Source organism: Salvelinus namaycush, chromosome 34 (genome assembly GCF_016432855.1).
Source record: "Salvelinus namaycush isolate Seneca chromosome 34, SaNama_1.0, whole genome shotgun sequence".
Classification (NCBI taxonomy): Eukaryota; Metazoa; Chordata; class Actinopteri; order Salmoniformes; family Salmonidae; genus Salvelinus; species Salvelinus namaycush.
In genome coordinates, this window is record NC_052340.1 from 20,306,232 (window position 1) to 20,325,790 (window position 19,559).

The 19,559-nt window shown below is 47.9% G+C and overlaps 1 protein-coding gene across 2 annotated transcripts; it reads right to left on the reverse strand.

Annotated features, from left to right (window-relative positions):
• Nucleotides 1-2,523: 2,523 nt before the first annotated feature.
• On the reverse strand, nucleotides 2,524-13,687 carry LOC120028923 (solute carrier family 13 member 2-like). Of its 2 annotated transcripts, XM_038974192.1 has the most exons (13): nucleotides 13,580-13,687; nucleotides 9,446-9,574; nucleotides 8,984-9,120; nucleotides 8,194-8,443; nucleotides 7,184-7,323; nucleotides 6,604-6,726; nucleotides 6,050-6,259; nucleotides 5,648-5,742; nucleotides 3,939-3,955; nucleotides 3,653-3,763; nucleotides 3,382-3,543; nucleotides 2,997-3,134; nucleotides 2,524-2,668 (listed from the first exon to the last, which is right to left on the reverse strand). In XM_038974192.1, exons 1-13 carry the CDS (start codon nucleotides 13,685-13,687, stop codon nucleotides 2,534-2,536), a joined length of 1,755 nt encoding a protein of 584 aa, XP_038830120.1. In that variant the 3' UTR covers nucleotides 2,524-2,533. The 2 variants fall into 2 exon arrangements, with proteins under 2 accessions (XP_038830120.1, XP_038830121.1); XM_038974193.1 differs by lacking the exons at nucleotides 3,939-3,955; nucleotides 13,580-13,687 and having other exon boundaries at nucleotides 3,653-3,768; nucleotides 7,184-7,364; nucleotides 8,223-8,443; nucleotides 9,446-9,559.
• Between the last annotated feature and the right edge of the window lie 5,872 nt (nucleotides 13,688-19,559).

Consider the following 19,559-nt stretch of genomic DNA (forward strand, 5'->3'; position numbering starts at 1 on the left):
ACCACCTGACTATGCATGGAACCACCCTACCACCCGACTATGCATGGAACCACCCTACCACCCGACTATGCATGGAACTACCCTACCACCTGACTATGCATGGAACCACCCTACCACCTGACTATGCATGGAACCACCCTACCACCCGACTATGCATGGAACCACCCTACCACCCAACTATGCATGGAACTACCCTACCACCTGACTATGCATGGAACCACCCTACCACCTGACTATGCATGGAACCATCCTACCACCTGACTATGCATGGAACCACCCTACCACCCAACTATGCATGGAACCACCCTACCACCCAACTATGCATGGAACCACCCTACCACCTGACTATGCATGGAACCACCCTACCACCCGACTATGCATGGAACCACCCTACCACCCGACTATGAATGGAACCACCCTACCACCTGACTATGTATGGAACCACCCTACCACCTGACTATGCATGGAACCACCCTACCACCCGACTATGCATGGGACCACCCTACCACCTGACTATGCATGGAACCACCCTACCACCCGACTATGCATGGGACCACCCTACCACCCAACTATGCATGGAACTACCCTACCACCTGACTATGCATGGAACCACCCTACCACCTGACTATGCATGGAACCACCCTACCACCTGACTATGCATGGAACTACCCTACCACCTGACTATGCATGGAACTACCCTACCACCTAACTATGCATGGAACTACCCTACCACCTGACTATGCATGGAACCACCCTACCACCCGACTATGCATGGTGCCACCCTACCACCCGACTATGCATGGTGCCACCCTACCACCCGACTAAGCATGGTGCCACCCTACCACCCGACTATGCATGGAACCACCCTACCACCTGACTATGCATGGAACCACCTTACCACCTGACTATGCATGGAACCACCCTACCACCTGACTATGCATGGAACCACCCTACCACCCGACTATGCATGGAACCACCCTACCACCTGACTATGCATGGGACCACCCTACCACCCGACTATGCATGGGACCACCCTACCACCCGACTATGCATGGTGCCACCCTACCACCCGACTATGCATGGTGCCACCCTACCACCCGACTATGCATGGAACCACCCTACCACCTGACTATGCATGGAACCACCCTACCACCCAATTATGCATGGAACCACTGAGTCTTTCTCTTGTTTGTTTGCCTTTGAGTGACATTACCATGGAATGATCACGGGAGAATGGTACCCAGATTATAACCCAAATGTTTTTCTATCTCATTTTATTACCGGCCGCCCTGATGACCCTAGGTCATGGAAAGGTCATCCAAAGGTCATCCTGTCCTACTGTCCAATGAACACGGACCCATGCCAAAATTAATTCTATAAATTGTCATTTAATTTGATTAATTTCCTTCTTTACCCTCAATTATTATTTTGTACTGTATTTTCCTTTATTTTTTACCTACTGCTTTGAAAGGACTCGGAATTATCTGAAAGCTATATAATTGAAATTAACAATAATAACATTGAAATAGAAAAGATTTTCCTTCTGTACCCTTGTCTCCGTTCAAACCCGGTGGGGTCTCCGCCAGTGGGCATAATCCTATGGATGTCAATGGGATTTGAGCCCATCATTTTGCCCAAATTCATATTCTGCAATCCTACAGGAAGTGGGTATGAAGGGAGCAGTGCCACAAAATGTATGAACCCAAGAAATCAATGTGCAAACCAAATAGTAATGTCATCATCATACATGAACTATAATACAATTATAACCAACACAAATAATAAAAAATCCCCCAAATAACATTTTGATTTCATTTGAGATGGCCTGTGATTGGACACTTGAAAAGATTCTCCTATTTCGAGGGGATGAGTTTTTTCTGTGTGCAGTATTTAATACAGTAGACATGATACATAAACACTGAAACAATAGTGAAAATATACATTTGTGCAGCAGCTTTAAGGACCAACAGCACAACATTTCATAATAATATGCCACTGATGGTTTTCCAAAAATAACATTTGTATTCCAACACAGATTGCCTTTCACATTAAATAGATGTTTGTTTGTTTGTTGTTGTTTATGATATAATAACGTAATCATAGATCTCCCTCTTGTGTCCGATCCTCTAAGCTTAAACAGATTTGACAATCCGAAAAAGGATCAAATACAACCTGCATGTTTTAGCTGTACAAAAACCATTGATTAATCTAAATTAATTTAATTCAAATCAATCTAAACTTAGACAGAGTGTAGGAGGAGTACCAGTCTGACCGGTAAACCGATACTGTGTTGTTATATGGAGTGTGTATACAGTAGTAGTCTAGAACACCCTGAGTGGGTTGACCATCAGCACTGTCTTCTGTTCACAGCCTGTCCCAGATAGACGTGTACATACAGTATCTCTCCCCTCTTCCCTTCCCTCCGCTCTCTTCCTCCTCTCCTTTTTGTTCTCCCCTTCCTTCCCTCCTTCCCTCCTTCCCTCCTTCCTTCCTTCCCTCCTTCCCTCCTTCCCTCCTTCCCTCCGTCTCCAGATCAGGGAGTGTGTATGGTGGTAACATTGGCCCAGTCAGGGAAGGTGTTGAGATTGAACATGGCTGCTCCCCAGGTGTTCAGTGCGATGTTGATGGTGATGACACCAACAATGTTCAGAACGAATCCAGCCTTCGCCTGTTGTCAGCGCGGTGAAAAACAGGTAGAAACATGGGTCAGAGACGGAATGATTCACAACCATGTATTCTACTAGCCTAGATCCAAAGTGAATTGCTCCGTTTCACTTCTGGTTTCAATGATTCAATCAATGAATCACATTTACTGTATTTACAGAATAAAACTATTTTTATATCAGCAATTGTCACAAAGTGTTTTTTACAATGAAGAGATGCCCAGACTGAAACAGTGAAACAGAACAATTCAGTTTGGATCCAGGATAGTATTTCACTCTCTACACAAAGTACTGTATGGAGAGGGGTGAGGGGTGAAGGGTCATAGGTCGTACCATGTCCATGACTTTGAGGTTGCCATAAGAGAAGGCGATGGCATTAGGGGGCGTGGCCACCGGCAACATGAAGGCCAGCGAGGCACAGATGGTGCAGGGCAGCATGACGTACAGTGGGTGGAGCTTAATGGCTATGGCCTGGGAACAGACAGACAGGGTCACACATGAGTCAAAGAGGTGAAATTAACATATAGTGTATGCCTAATATGCTGACCAAACCGCTCGCGGGCCTTTAGTTTTCCCGGTAAAATGGAACCAATGGAATAGTCCCAAAAGGAGCACCACTTAAAATTATTTATCTGGGTTTTCTAAGTGGACATGTGTGTTACCATGTGTGTTGTTGCCTGGGTGTGTGTATGTACATTTCTAAGGGATTCTGTCTTACCATAGAGGCCAGTATAGGCAGGAACAGTGTGGTAGTAGCTACATTACTGGAGCACTCAGTGAATGTGGCGGTGAGTAGACACAGACGGAAGGAAATGGCAAAGGGAGGGATGGACTGCAGGGGGGCCAGACTTTCTCCTAGCCACTGAGACAGACCAGACACCTGCACACAGAGAAAAACATATCCACAATTGTCATCATTTAAAAAAAGAAAAAAGAAAACACAGACCGACCGATTCGGACAGACTGACCAACCTACAGACAGACGGTACCTCGCTTCCCCGGGCCAGAGCGAAGCCTCCTCCCAGTAGCAGGAGAATGTTCCACGGCATCTTCTCTTGGACCACGTCCCAGTTCAGCAGGGTGGGAGGGGCCTTCAGTGGCTTTCCTATAGGGACAAGACACACACAGGAGAATGACACCAGGTTTACCATCACGGTCCTTGCAGCCTTGATTCCAGGCACTCCTGCAGGAACTTGGTAGTATGGTAACTCAAGACTACAGTCCCGAAGATCTGTGTATTTACATGGTAGTTAGGAAGGTGTTATTAAAGTGTACAGTATCTCTGTCCAAATCTATATGGGCAGAGATTATACTGTTATGATGTACAGGACTCTGTCCTAGATAGAACTGTACTAACTTACTTACATTGATACTCAGGGAGCAAAGGCCATTGATAATTCCAAGACACTAACATGACCACAAAAACACTCTATGCCAGGAATGGAAAACCAGAAGTCAAGGAGCCATGACAAGGCACCTCAAAGTCTGCCTCGCAAACTCTGCTGCCTCGCACTCCAAACTCGAACTCTTCACTAAGTGCCTTTAATCATTGTGACACCCATGTATTTACCAAACACATTAAGCTTCTGCCGTTTTGAGGTAGGAGCTGCATTACTGGAGCACTTCGTTTTGACCTTGGACCTTATCAGGAGTAAGAACACCAAACTCAGTTTAGGTTACAGAGGGAGAAACAGTTCATATGTATTTATATGAATGAATGAATTAAATCTTATTTTGGTGTCAAATCGCCAGTTGGCAACCCATCTCTTATGGCATTAATTGACACAAACAAACATTACAATAATTCACTGTGAAAATTCAGTGATTCTTGTTGTTCCGGTGTTCTCTGCAGTTCGCATAAAGAGTGAATTAAATGTTTTATATAAAAAAATCTATACATAATAAATAGCAAATAAGGTTATCCAAAAAATTATTATATCCCTTTATAAATGTCCGCCAGTCATTTATTGATTTGAAAGCTATTTGTTTCGGGGGTGTGTGTGTGTGTGTGTGTGTGTGTGTGTGTGTGCATGTGTGTGTGTGCGAGCCCTGAGAAGTAAGGGTGCTATCAGGACGATAACAAAGCACTGAGTCCTGAAGATTATATCTCTATACCAGGGGTTCTTAAACTTTTTCAGCCTGGGACCAAAATAAGTCATTCCTGGGACCCAAGCTCATGAAAACATGCCCCCTTTTGGGGGCCCTAAGTGAGATTTGTTTGACGGGCCTCCCCTCCTCGCAAGCAAAAAATGTATAGCCCCCCTCCTGGCGGCGGAGAGAAAAGTTTTAAAGCTAATTTCCTGCAATTCTACACATTTTGCCATGACTTATGCAATGTTAATATGATATCTGAGCGAGAGTGATGGCGGCCCTGTGGAGGTCAGGGCCCTTGGGCATGTGCCCTGCTTGGCCGGTCGGTATTCGACCATGACTACTACAAGTTTAGATAGCTGGCTAGACTAATTTACTAATCTAAAAATTGTTAGCTGACATGGCTAATTGAGTGACTGTCAGAGACTGTTGTCCCATGTGGCTCAGTTGGTAGAGCATGGCACTTGCAACGGCAGTGTTGTGGGTTTGATTCCCATGGGGGACCAGTATGAAAACGTATGCATTCACTACTATAAGTCGCTCTGGATAAGAGTGTCTGCTTAATGACTAAAATGTACAACAAAGAAATTCTGACAACAAGAGAAACTGCTGATGGACAACCAAATTTCAAAATTGCACCTTGTGTATTCTACTATTCTAACTCTCAACAGTAAGTTGAGACCCAGACTGAGTTCCCCCAAAAAAATTATGTCACGACCCACCATTAACATGTCCGAAAGGCTGCTCTATACAATAGTATCACAGACAGACAGGTAGACACACACACAACGTCTCTCTCGATCACACACTCGTAAACACACCTATGTACTCTCACCACTCATAGATATATTGACAAAACACATACATGCACAAACGTGCACACACACACATACCATCCTCAGAGTACCCGCCACATCTGGGTAGCTGGGCTGGGATCATAAAGAACAGTGTTGACATCAGGATGACCACCGTGCCATCAGTGACGTACCTGGGACATAGAAATATACATATTAACAATGTCTCTTGGTCCCATTTCTCAATGTGTCCCTATGTATTGATATGGTAGTTACATGGACATGTACTGTGGAATTACAGTTTATGTCCACATTATATGTATAGCTAAATTGTTAACTTACATGAGAGTAAGAAAGCGGGAAAGAGCAAAGACTGGGATACACAGCTGAAAGCTATCAGATATAAAAAGCGAGGGAGAACCAGGAAGAAGCACAGGGAGTGACTAGTAGACACAACACCCAGAAGTTACAACACAGAACATACTGACATCTATCACTCACGGTCTGTCCTTGTTGAAGAGCACAGTGGCCCAGCCGGGCATGAAGCCTGGTTCTCTGGTGAACCAGAGCAGGACCAGCAGAACAAACAGCACCAGAACACAGCCCTCAGCGAAGCACATACTGCCCAGCTTCTTATACTCATTCTTCATCACCCCGTACGCCTCCTTGTCACCATCTTTATTCATCCCGCAGCCAAACGACTTCTTCATGCTGTGGGTGAATGGGCCAAATAGATCGGAGACATATCAGAGATCTCTATATAGTGTCATATAGGTCTCTGGGTCTTATATAGGCGTCTATCTACTTTGTCTATATGGCAATGTCTTGCATAAATGGACAATGAAGTATCTATATAAGTGAAATATGAGCATAAACCATTACCTTCTATTGTTTTACTATGCGTAGTCATTATATTGCATTTTTATGTTTGTGAATGTGTCACCTTTCAACATGGATTGCAGGCACACAATCATATTGCTTCGGCTTCCTGCCACGAGACGGTGTTATGAATATTATTGGCTGTAGATAAAACATAACAGGAAAGAATGACTCACTTGCAGCCCAGGTACATAAACTGCAGCCACAGCCAGGAGATGATCAGCATCAGAACCATGTTGGGGAAGGAGAAACCAAACCAGCTGGCAAAGTTGATGATGTCTTCATTTCCTGGGAACAGCCTGTGGGGAAGGAATGATAGAATGATAGAATTAGAACTAGCATTAGTTACATGAACATTCTAAAGGGTACTCAACTGTAGGTACACCCAATATGGCCGCCGGGCCGGTGCACCCGCCACAAAAAACTGCTTTGAACGGGAATGTGCAGGGAATTCTAATTCTATGGAGGAAGTGACAAAGATGTTAGCTAACTCCCAAGCCAGGGAAGGGAATGGAAACATGATCAAAGGAGCTACTGTACAGTCAGTGTATCCAGCCTTGTGCTTTAGCTGCTGTAAGTAAAGAAGACTGGGCACTACAGTTCTCCCAGAGATGAACCGTTGCTTAACCGGTTTGCAATACTGTATCCACACACAATAACCGTTTAATGAGAGCTACTCAGATGGGTATCTTACTGTATTTACTTGTAATACTACTCACGCATAGTAAGCATTTATAAACAGACATATAAACGTACTCGTCGACCTGTCCCTTGAGGATGAGGTTCGGGGTGGTGCCGGTGAGGGTGGCTGTTCCTCCGATGCTGGCAGCGTAACACACACTGAGACTCATACCTTTATCCAGGTTCAGGTACTTAGCCTCCCTCTTCAGCCTCCTCTCCCTCACCTCCAGGCACTCCTCCACCTCTGGCTCGGGCTCTGAAGGGAGAGAACCATGGGTCAGCCAATCAAAATGTTCAGGGGTTAGAGGTCAGTCTATCAGAAGTTTTCCTAAGGGTAACTAAGGGTTTAGGGCAAAGATTTTTCACCTTGTTTTCAGGGAGTCTGCAAGAAACAGGGATTGAGAGTATCTGGTGGTGATATTGAACGTGATGTTCAATGCGTCCGTGTACTTTGTATTCTATCTCAGCCAGATGAGACGATAAGTCCAAACAATCTTGTCTCGAACAGACAAAATCAATAAGGTCACATCCTGAATTATCATATCAATAACTTATCCATATCTCTTACTTAACTGTGTTCCTCTACTAAGATGAATGGTTGAATAATTGACAGAAGGGTGTTTCAGGGAACCCACAACAGGTGTGAATGAGGTGTGTTATTCCTGGGCTGGAACAAAAGCCTGTCCACCCTGTGGGTTTCAAGGACCATGACTGAGGAACACTGATGTTGAGAGAACACACACTGTATTCTACTTACCTAACTTGACCCCATTCTCCCTGGGCTTGACATCCTTTGTATATTTAGCAGCACCTCCGTCATCTGCCAAATAAGAGAGATATAATTTATTACAAAAACAGAAAGATGTGGAATAGCTTGTGATTGTGAAAGCTCATGGTCAAACTAATGGACACATAATCTTGTGGTACCAGGCTGTATTCCCGTTTGAGAATGGCTTGATAAACCTAGAACGGATGGTGTTGGGGCTAATGGACACAAAACAAATGCTCACACACACACATACACACCCCCCACCCCCACCCCACCCCCCCCCCCCCACACACACCACTTTCTCCTAACAACACACACCTATGGTAATACTTTTTTCCTTGTCACCCATCTCAAAGGCTTGGTTTTCCTGGCCCTTAGGTACCCCAGTCCCAGTCCCGGCCCCCCTGATGGCCATCAGGTCCATCTCCCTCTCCTCTGCCTGGGCCTCAGTGTCACACAGCTGCTTCAGCACGGCGTTAGCGATGGGCAGCATCATGGCAGTGGAGGCTGTGTTACTGATCCACATGGACAGGAAGGCTGTGGTGCCCATGAAGCCCATCATCAGACTGGAGAGACAGTGGGGAATAGAGAGAGAGAGAGAGAGAGAGAGAGAGAGAGAGAGAGAGAGAGAGAGAGAGAGAGAGAGAGAGAGAGAGAGAGAGAGAGAGAGAGAGAGAGAGAGTGGGGAATAGAGAGGGAAAGAGAGAGAGGGAAAGAGAGAGAGAGAGAGAGAGAGAGAGAGAGAGAGAGAGAGAGAGAGAGAGAGAGAGAGAGAGAGTGGGGAATAGAGAGGGAAAGAGAGAGGGAAAGAGAGAGAGAGAGAGAGAGAGAGGGAGGGAGGGAGGGAGGGAGGGAGGGAGGGAGGGAGGGAGGGAGGGAGGGAGGGAGGGAGGGAGGGAGGGAGGGAGGGAGGGAGGGAGGGAGGGAGGGAGGGAGGGAGAAAGAGAATGGAGATAGAGTGGAAAAGCAAGAGTGAGGAGGATAGAGAGGGAGATAAAAACCATTTAAAAATGAAACATAAAATACTTAATATGAATACAACATTGGGCTATCAGAACACTAGACCAAACAGCTCTGTAATATAATCATTAAAACAGGTCTCTTACAGAGCAGGCCTCACCCCTACTAGGAGCAGTACTCTGAGGGCGATGCGTTTGTGAAGGTTCCAGTATTCCACAGCTATAGCCACCAACAGCCCTCCGACGAACAGCATGTTAGAGTCCTTCATGTACTGGTTACACACCTGGATGAGAGACAGACAGGGGGGTTCTGAACGAGTGTACTGGCCTGAGACAGGTTCTGCTTAGAAATACCATAATGTACTAATAATGGGATCAACAGTAAGAAGTTTATCAACAGTACTTAGGTGCTTTATTCATACGTCCTCAACACTGTATCTACTAAACAAAGATTTACATTTCACATTTTAGTCAACTGTTGACCTGTTTATCTTGATCATAAAACAGAATGTTGTTGTCTCCATTACTGAGTCTAATGGGTGGGTAAGATCCAGCCATTAGGTATGGAGGTGGTTGAGTAGAGAGGGGAGAGGGTAGCAGTGTTGGTACCTCGCTTGACTCCATGATGCCCATCATAGGGAAGAGGATGACAGGCAGCAGACCGGTCACAGCCAGAGGCATACACTCTGTACACCAGTACAGGGCCATCAGGATGATTACAAAGCCACAACTAGCCTCCTGTACACACACATGAGACAGACAGGGACTGTGAGAGTGTTGTTGAGGTAGGACAACACGTACAAATGCACACAACACACAGTCATTCTTCTCTCAGGACCATTTTGTTCTTAGTAAACAATCATCTGAGACAACAGCTAACAGCATCAAAGCACAGACAAGCTGTATAACTATTTTAGAACATAAAGAAGTGTCCTTGTGTGCAATTCAATAAATCTATTCAATAAGTCAGTTATAGTTCTTGCAATGCATAGTTAATAACAATCAATTAAAACAAATATCATGTCTACCCAAATTCATACTGCGGTCATTTCTAAAGGTGCTCCAGTTCTCTCCGGTTCTCTCCGGTTCTCTCCAGTTCTCTCCAGTTCTCTCCAGTTCTCTCCAGTTCTCTCTAGTTCTCTCTAGTTCTCTCTAGTTCTCTCCAGTTCTCTCCAGTTCTCTCCAGTTCTCTCCAGTTCTCTCTAGTTCTCTCCAGTTCTCTCTAGTTCTCTCTAGTTCTCTCCAGTTCTCTCCAGTTCTCTCCAGTTCTCTCCAGTTCTCCATGGCCATAGTATCTCCCTTGTAACTTAACATGATCACTTTGTTGTAGGCCTAATCTTTAACCACGATGGAGAGGTCAAGGGAGGTTGTGTCTGCAGGATATAAACTGTAGCTGGGCCAGCAATGAGTTGGCATAATTACGTCATTATCACTCCCTGACCGTAGAAAGCTTTTTATGTCTCTATTTTGGTTTGGTCAGGGTGTGATTTGGGTGGGCATTCTATGTTCCTTTTTCTATGATTTGTATTTCTTTGTGTTTGGCCGGGTGTGGTTCTCAATCAGAGGCAGCTGTCTATCGTTGTCTCTGATTGAGAACCATACTTAGGTTACCTTTTCCCACCTGTATTTGTGGGTAGTTGTCTATGTGTAGTTGCATATCAGCACTAGTTGTTTATAGTTTCACGTTCGTTTTGTTATTTTGTTAGTTGTGTTTAAGTGTTCTTCGTTTAATAAAGAAGAATGTATTCCAATCACGCTGCGCCTTGGTCTCATCGTTGCGACGAACGTGACAGTCATTTAGTTACGATGCCCTTCAGTTAACCAATTAAAGCTAGAATCCTCAGTTGCTACATCCATTTTTTGGGATTATGTATTAATTATGTACCTGTTGATTTTTGAAGAATATAACTTACCTCATGAGCTTAGTTTAACTGTCGTACCCCATCAGAACCCAAAATATAAGCTTGTTTCACTCCACTGTTTCTAAACAATGTCAATGTAAACAAACACTGTATAGCCTCAAAACATGGTTAAACTTAGAATTGTTATATCGTGGATGGTCAGTCCTTGCATCCCTAGCTCTGTCTATGAATTTGAGAGTGGTTATACTTCTCCAGCCCCATCCCTCAGCTGTTTAACAAAAGTTTTAATCAGTGACGGGGGGTAGTTGTATGAACTGCAGATTGCCCTTTTAATATCCATTTTGATAAAACAAATACATTCTTAGAGGGAAAAAACAGGCTATAAATATATTTCTGATACATGGTAAGTGTCACGCCCTGGCCTTAGTTATCTTTGTTTTCTGTAATATTTTGGTTAGGTCAGGGTGTGACAGGGGGGAATTTTGTGTATAGTTGTCTCGTCTGGGGTGGTTGTATGGTGTAGGGGGTTTAGTAGAGTGTATGGGTTTGTGTTGAGTGTAGGTATCTAGGTATGTCTATGGTTGCCTGAATGGTTCTCAATCAGAGACAGCTGTCATTCATTGTCTCTGATTGGGAGCCATATTTAAGGCAGCCATAGGCATTAGGTTAATGTGTCCTCGGGCCGGCATACATGGCACCAGCCTTACGCATGGTGTCCCCGGTTCGCCTACACAGCCCAGTGCGGGTTATTCCACCTCCCCGCACTGGTCGGGCTACGGGGAGCATACAACCAGGTAAGGTTGGGCAGGCTCAGTGCTCAAGGGAGCCAGTACGCCTGCATGGTCCGGTATATCCGGCGCCACCTCCCCGCCCCAGCCCAGTACCACCAGTGCCAACACCACGCACCAGGCTTCCAGTGTGTCTCCAGAGCCCTGTTCCTCCTCCACGCACTCGCCCTATGGTGCGTGTCTCCAGCCCGGTACCACCAGTTCCGGCACCACGCACCAAGCCTCCTGTGCGTCTCCAGAGTCCTGTGCGTCCTGTTGCTGCTCCCCGCACTAGCCTTGAGGTGCGTGTCCTTAGCCCGGTACCTCCAGTTCCGGTACCACGCACCAGGCCTACTGTGCGCCTCAGCCGGCCAGAGTCTGCCGTCTGCCCAGAGCCGCCTGCGCTGTCCGTCTGCCCAGAGCCGCCTGCGCTATCCGTCTGTCCCGAGCCGTCAGAGCCGCCCGTCTGTCCCGAGCCGTCAGAGCCGCCCGTCTGTCCCGAGCCGTCAGAGCCGCCCGTCTGTCCCGAGCCGTCAGAGCCGCCCGTCTGTCCCGAGCCGTCAGAGCCGCCCGTCTGTCCCGAGCCGTCAGAGCCGCCCGTCTGTCCCGAGCCGTCAGAGCCGCCCGTCTGTCCCGAGCCGCCAGAGCCGTCCGCCAGACAGGAGCAGCCAGAGCCGTCCGCCAGACAGGGGCAGCCAGAGCCGTCCGCCAGACAGGAGCAGCCAGAGCCGTCCGCCAGACAGGAGCAGCTAGAGCCGTCCGCCAGACAGGAGCAGCCAGAGCCGTCCGCCAGACAGGAGCAGCCAGAGCCGTCCGCCAGACAGGAGCAGCCAGAGCCGTCCGCCAGACAGGAGCAGCCAGAGCCGTCCGCCAGCCATGACCAGCCAGAGCCGTCCGCCAGCCATGACCAGCCAGAGCCGTCCGCCAGCCATGACCAGCCAGAGCCGTCCGCCAGCCATGACCTGCCAGAGCCGTCCGCCAGCCAGGATCTGCCAGAGCCGCCAGCCAGCCAGGATCTGCCAGAGCCGCCAGCCAGCCAGGATCTGCCAGAGCCGCCAATCAGCCAGGATCTGCCAGAGCCACCAAAGCGGGTATTAACTATGGTGGAGTGGGGGCCACGTCCCGCACCCGAGCCGCCGCCGTAGGAAGGCCCACCCGGACCCTCCCCTTCTGTGTCAGGTTTTGCGGCCGGAGTCCGCACCTTTGGGGGGGGGGTACTGTCACGCCCTGGCCTTAGTTATCTTTGTTTTCTGTAATATTTTGGTTAGGTCAGGGTGTGACAGGGGGGAATTTTGTGTATAGTTGTCTCGTCTGGGGTGGTTGTATGGTATAGGGGGTATAGTAGAGTGTATGGGTTTGTGTTGAGTGTAGGTATCTAGGTATGTCTATGGTTGCCTGAATGGTTCTCAATCAGAGACAGCTGTCATTCATTGTCTCTGATTGGGAGCCATATTTAAGGCAGCCATAGGCATTAGGTTAATGTGGGTAATTGTCTGTGTAGTGTTTAGTGTCAGCACTATTTTGTTTGTAGAGCTTCACGGTCGTCTGTTTGTTGTTTTTGTTCGTTTGTCGTCTTCATAATAAAAAGAAGATGTATTTTCTCACGCTGCGCCTTGGTCCACTCTGCCTCATTACGACGATCGTGACAGTAAGCCCTTGGTGATAAAAGATGAAGAAACTCTAAAGTGTCTGTCATGCAAGTCTTTCATTCCTGATGGTTTATTGTCCTGGAGGGCAACCGTAACTCACAGCAAACTCTGAACCAGCAATGTGCATGGCTGATGAAGTTCTTATCTACAGTGTCTACACACACTAAATTACCAGTCTACAGTAGATTCATGGATATTCTGAAATAATTAAAAATGTCACAAATACAATAGAAATGTCACATCAGGAAATACACACCGATGTGTAACCAAAGCATGCAGTGAAGCATCAATAAACATATAGAGTTTAAGGAATTTCAGCATTACATTTGTGTACAACCAGGACTTGAAATGCTGCAGAATAACTTCTGAACTTTCAAGAGGTTTAAAACAAACCACAGCCTCTGCACAGTTAGACACAAACAAACAAACAGACACATACACACAAACACACGCATACACACACACTCTTACCGGTCCCCCAACTATTAGGGGTAAAGGTAGAATCAACAGAGGGATGAGGAATATGATCAGGTAATTCCGATACCTCCATAGTCCAGTCAGACACACCACCATGGCTGGTCCAGATATCCAGAGAGTAGCACAGGTACACAGAGAAGAGAAAGGGATATATTAAATAGAAAATCTAATTGGAGTGCGGGGGAGATGTTACGAGATAAATGAGGACACTACCACACTGTTAAAAGAGAGAACAGGAGATAAAGTTGCAGTATATATATCACACAGAGAGAATTAAATATTAACTTTGGAGTGAGGTGACTGGGCTGAGGAGGGAGTGTGTTGTACAACACAAGACAGTAGTGTAACTGAGTGAGTGAGTGAGTGAGTGAGTGAGTGAGTGAGTGAGTGAGTGAGTGAGTGAGTGAGTGAGTGAGTGAGTGAGTGAGTGAGTGAGTGAGTGAGTGAGTGAGTGAGTGAGTGATACCTGCTAATTATCAAAATCCAGAAAAGAACCGTTAAATTCTACAACCACTTAAAAGGAAACGATTCGCAAACTTTCCTTAAGAAAGCCATCACCTACAGAGAGATGAACCTGGAGAAGAGTCCCCAAAGCAAGCTGGTCCTGGGGCTCTGTTCACAAACACAAACTGACCCCACAGAGCCCCAGGACAGCAGCACAATTAGACTCAACCAAATCATGAGAAAACAGAAAGATAATTACTTGACACATTGGAAATAATTAACAAACAGAGAGTACACAGTGGCAGAATACCTGACCACTGTGACTGACTAAACTTAAGGAAAGCTTTGACTATGTACAGACTCAGTGAGCATAGCCTTGCTATTGAGAAAGGCTGCAGTAGGCAGACCTGGCTCTCAAGAGAAGACAGGCTAGGTGCATACTGCCCACAAAATGAGGTGGAAACTGAGCTGCACTTCCTAACCTCCTGCCAAATGCATGCCCATATTAGAGACACATATTTCCCTCAGATTACACAGATCCACAAAGAATTCAACAAAACATACCCAATTTTGATAAACTCCCATATCTACTGGGTGAAATACCACAGTGTGCCATCACAGCAGCAATATTTATGATCTGTTGCCACAAGAAAAGGGCAACCAGTGAAGAACAAACACCATTGTAAGTACAACCCATATTTATGTTTATTTATTTTCCTTTTTGTACTTTAACTATTTACACATCGCTACAATACTGTATATAGACATAATACGACATTTGAAATGTCTTTATTATTTTGGAACATCTGTGAGTGTAATGTTTACTGTTAATTGTTATTGTTTATTTCACTTTTGTTTATTATCTACTTCACTTGCTTGTTAACGTATGTTTCCCATGCCAATAAAACCCTTGAATTGAATTGAATTAAATTGAGAGGGGGGAGTGAGAGATGTCCAATTACATAAGCCGGTAAGATCCCCCAAAAAGGTGAAAACAAGATCATTTTCCCTGTTAAGGTATACAGTCTTGCTGAATAAATATACACTGAGTGTACAAAACATTAGGAATGTTGCTCTTTCATGACCAGGTGAATCCAGGTGAAAGCTATGATCCCTTATTGATGTCACCTGTTAAATCCACTTCAGTCAGTGTAGATAAACGGGAGGAGACAGGTTAAAGAAGGATTTTTAAGCCTTGAGACAATTGAGATATGGATTGTGTATGTGTGCCATTCAGAGGGTGAATGGGCAACACAAAAGATTTCAGTGCCTTTGAACAGGGTATGGATGGTAGTAGGTGCCAGGTGCACCGGTTTGAGTGTGTCAAGAACTGCAACGTTGCTGGGTTTTTCATGCTCAACAGTTTGTATCTCCCTTTCCTTCCTTTTCCTTTCCTGACTGTATCAAGAATGGTCCACCACCAAAAGGACATCCAGTCAGCTTGACACAACTGTGGGAAGCATTGGAGTCAACATGGGCCAGCATCCCTGTGGAACATTTTCAACACCTTTTAGAGTCCATGCCCTGACCATTTTTTTAAATTTGATTTATTTTACCTTTATTTAACTAGGCAAGTCAGTTAAGAACAACTTATTGAGGCTGTTCCGAGGGCAAAAGGAGGGGGGCAACTCAATATTAGGACGGTGTTCTTAATGTTTTGTACACTCAGTGTATATCCCACCCCCGGCCCTTTAGGCACTGCTGGTTTTTCAAGTGTTACCTATTGCTCTGTTGATCTATTGGGCACCCTGTCACGTGATCATCACATTCACCTGAGGCTGCCTCACCCATCCACCTCACCCTTGTTTGGGTTGTGCCAAAGTCTATTGAAGAGAAAAACAGTAAGAGCTGGGCAGAGGGCCTTGTCAGCCAAATACCTGCATAAGGGCCTCTCCTACAGATACCTGGGTGGTTTTCAGTAACCATAAACTAAATTAAATGGGGAGTTACAATCTGAATGTTTCTAACATGAGACGCTCATATTCCTTTTCCATTGCACAAATGTCGCTACAGAATGCCCTAATGAACACAACCCATGAACTCTATCTTGCAGTTTTTTACAATCGCTAGGACCCAGTTCTCAATACTTAGGTCACTTTTTCAAAACTATTCACACAGTTCTCCTAACCAACTTTCAGCTTGGCACAGCAGTTAAGTGGGCCAAGCCAGAGGTGGAGTGGGGTCTACGTCCCGCACCAGAGCCGCCACCGCGGAGAAATGCCCACCCAGACCCTCCCCTATAGGTTCAGGTTTTGCGGCCGGGGTCCGCACCATGGTACTGTTACGCCCTGACCGTAGAAAGCTTTTTATGTCTCTATTTTGGTTTGGTCAGGGTGTGATTTGGGTGGGCATTCTATGTTCCTTTTTCTATGATTTGTATTTCTGTGTGTTTGGCCGGGTGTGGTTCTCAATCAGAGGCGGCTGTCTATCGTTGTCTCTGATTGAGAACCATACTTAGGTTGCCTTTTCCCACCTGTATTTGTGGGTAGTTGTCTTTGTGTAGTTGCATGTCAGCACTAGTTGTTTATAGTTTCACGTTCGTTTTGTTATTTTGTTAGTTTGTTTAAGTGTTCTTCGTTAATAAAAGAAGAATGTATTCAAATCACGCTGTGTGTCACGATCGTCTTCGTGAGAGAGAGAGGACCAAGGCGCAGCGTGTGAAAAATACATCTTCTTTAATGAAGGGAAAAACAACCACTTACAAAATGAACAAAACAAACGATCGTGAAGCTAAACAGAACTAAGTGCACAACTGCAACATAGAACATAGACATAGACAACACCCCACAAAAGCCTACTGCCTATGGCTGCCTTAAATATGGCTCCCAATCAGAGACAATGAATGACAGCTGTCTCTGATTGAGAACCAATCTAGGCAGCCATAGACATAACTAAACAACTCTACTCTACTCTGCCCCATACACATACAACACCCCATAGACACTACAAAACACATACATTCCCCATGTCACACCCTGACCTAACTAAAAAACATAAAGAAAACAAAGAATACTAAGGCCAGGGCGTGACAGTACCCCCCCCCCCCAAAGGTGCGGACTCCGACCGCACAACCTGAAATAGAAAGGGGAGGGTCCGGGGTGGGCCCCATCATGGCGGCGGCTCGGGTGCGGGACGTGGCTCCCACTCCACCATTGTCAATACCCGCTTTCGTATCCCCCTCTCAATGACCACCCTCCAAATAAACCCACCTAAATTAAGGGGCATCACCGGGATAAGGGGCATCACCGGGATAAGGGGCAGCACCGGGATAAGGGGCAGCTCCGGACTAAGGGGCAGCTCCGGACTAAGGTGCCTCACCAGACTAAGGGGCATCACCAGACTAAGGGGCATCACCAGACTAAGGGGCATCACCAGGATAAGGAGCAGCACCGGGATAAGGGGCAGCTCCAGACTGAGGGACGGCAGCACCGGACTGGATGGCGGATCCTGGCTGGCTGGCTCTGGCGGATCCTGGCTGGCTGGCTCTGGCGGATCCTGGCTGGCTGGCTCTGGCGGATCCTGGCTGGCTGGCTCTGGCGGATCCTGGCTGGCTGGCTCTGGCGGATCCTGGCTGGCTGGCTCTGGCGGATCCTGGCTGGATGACGGCTCTATGCTGGATGACGGCTCTGGCTGGTCATGGCTGGATGACGGCTCTGGCTGTGGCTCTGGCTGGTCATGGCTGGATGACGGCTCTGGCTGGTCATGGCTGGATGACGGCTCTGGCTGGTCATGGCTGGATGACGGCTCTGGCTGGTCATGGCTGGATGACGGCTCAATGCTGGATGACGGCTCTGGCTGGTCATGGCTGGATGACGGCTCTGGCTGGTCATGGCTCGCTGACGGCTCTGGCTGGTCATGGCTCGCTGACGGCTCTGGCTGGTCATGGCTCGCTGACGGCTCTGGCTGGTCATGGCTCGCTGACGGCTCTGGCTGGTCATGGCTCGCTGACGGCTCTGGCTGGTCATGGCTCGCTGACGGCTCTGGCTGGTCATGGCTCGCTGACGGCTCTGGCTGATCCTGTCTGGCGGAAGGCTCTGGCTGATCCTGTCTGGCGGAAGGCTCTGGCTGATCCTGTCTGGCGGAAGGCTCTGGCTGATCCTGTCTGGCGGAAGGCTCTGGCTGATCCTGTCTGGCGGAAGGCTCTGGCTGATCCTGTCTGGCGGAAGGCTCTGGCTGATCCTGTCTGGCGGAAGGCTCTGGCTGATCCTGTCTGGCGGAAGGCTCTAGCGGCTCCTGTCTGGCGGAAGGCTCTAGCGGCTCCTGTCTGGCGGAAGGCTCTAGCGGCTCCTGTCTGGCGGAAGGCTCTAGCGGCTCCTGTCTGGCGGAAGGCTCTAGCGGCTCCTGTCTGGCGGAAGGCTCTAGCGGCTCCTGTCTGGCGGAAGGCTCTAGCGGCTCATGGCAGACGGGCGGCTTTGCAGGCTCAGTACAGACGGGCGGCTTTGCAGGCTCAGTACAGACGGGCGGCTTTGCAGGCTCAGTACAGACGGGCGGCTTTGAAGGCTCAGTACAGACGGGCAGTTCATGCGGCGCTTGGCAGACGGACAGTTCAGACGGCGTTGGGCAGACGGGCAGTTCAGACGCCGTTGGGCAGACAGGCAGTTCAGGCGCCGTTGGGCAAACGGGCAGTTCAGGTGCCGCTGGGCAGACGGGCAGTTCAGGCGCCGCTGGGCAGACGGCAGACTCTGGCCGGCTGAGACGCACTGTCGGCCTGGTGCGTGGTACCGGAACTGGAGGTACCGGGCTAAAGACACGCACCTTCAGGCTAGTGCGGGGAGCAGCAACAGGGCACACTGGACTCTCAAGGCGTACTATAGGCCTGGTGCGTGGTACCGGCACTGGTGGTACCGGGCTGAGGGCACGCACATCAGGGCGAGTACGGGGAGAAGGAACAGTGCGTACAGGGCTCTGGAGACGCACAGGAGGCTTGATGCGTGGTGCCGGAACTGGAGGCACTGGGCTGGAGACACGCACCACAGGGAGAGTGCGTGGAGGAGGAACAGGGCACACTGAGTTCTCAAGGCGCACTATAGAACTGGTGCGTGGTACCGGGACTGGTGGTACCGGGCTGAGGGCACGCACCTCAGGGCGAGTGCGGGGAGAATGATCAGTGCGTACAGGGCTCTGGAGACGCACAGGAGGCTTGATGCGTGATGCCAGCACTGGTGGTACTGGGCTGGGAACACGTATCTCAGGGCTAGTGCGGGGAGCAGTAACAGGACGCACAGGACTCTGGAGACGCACAGGAGGCTTTGTGCGTGCTGTAGGTACTGTCTTCACCAGACGGCTAGCACGCACCTCAGGACGAGTATGGAGAGCTGTTCCCGGTGACATTAACTCACCAACACGTTCGTTCGGACGGATGCCGTGCCTCATGCACCAAACCAATACATCCCTCATAACTCTCTCCTCCAATTTCTCCATTAACTCCTTTACTGTCTCTGCGTCACTCACCTCCAAATCCGCCCTCACCGGCTCCTTATGGTAAACCGGAGGAGTTGGCTCACGTCTCCCGACTGACCCAACT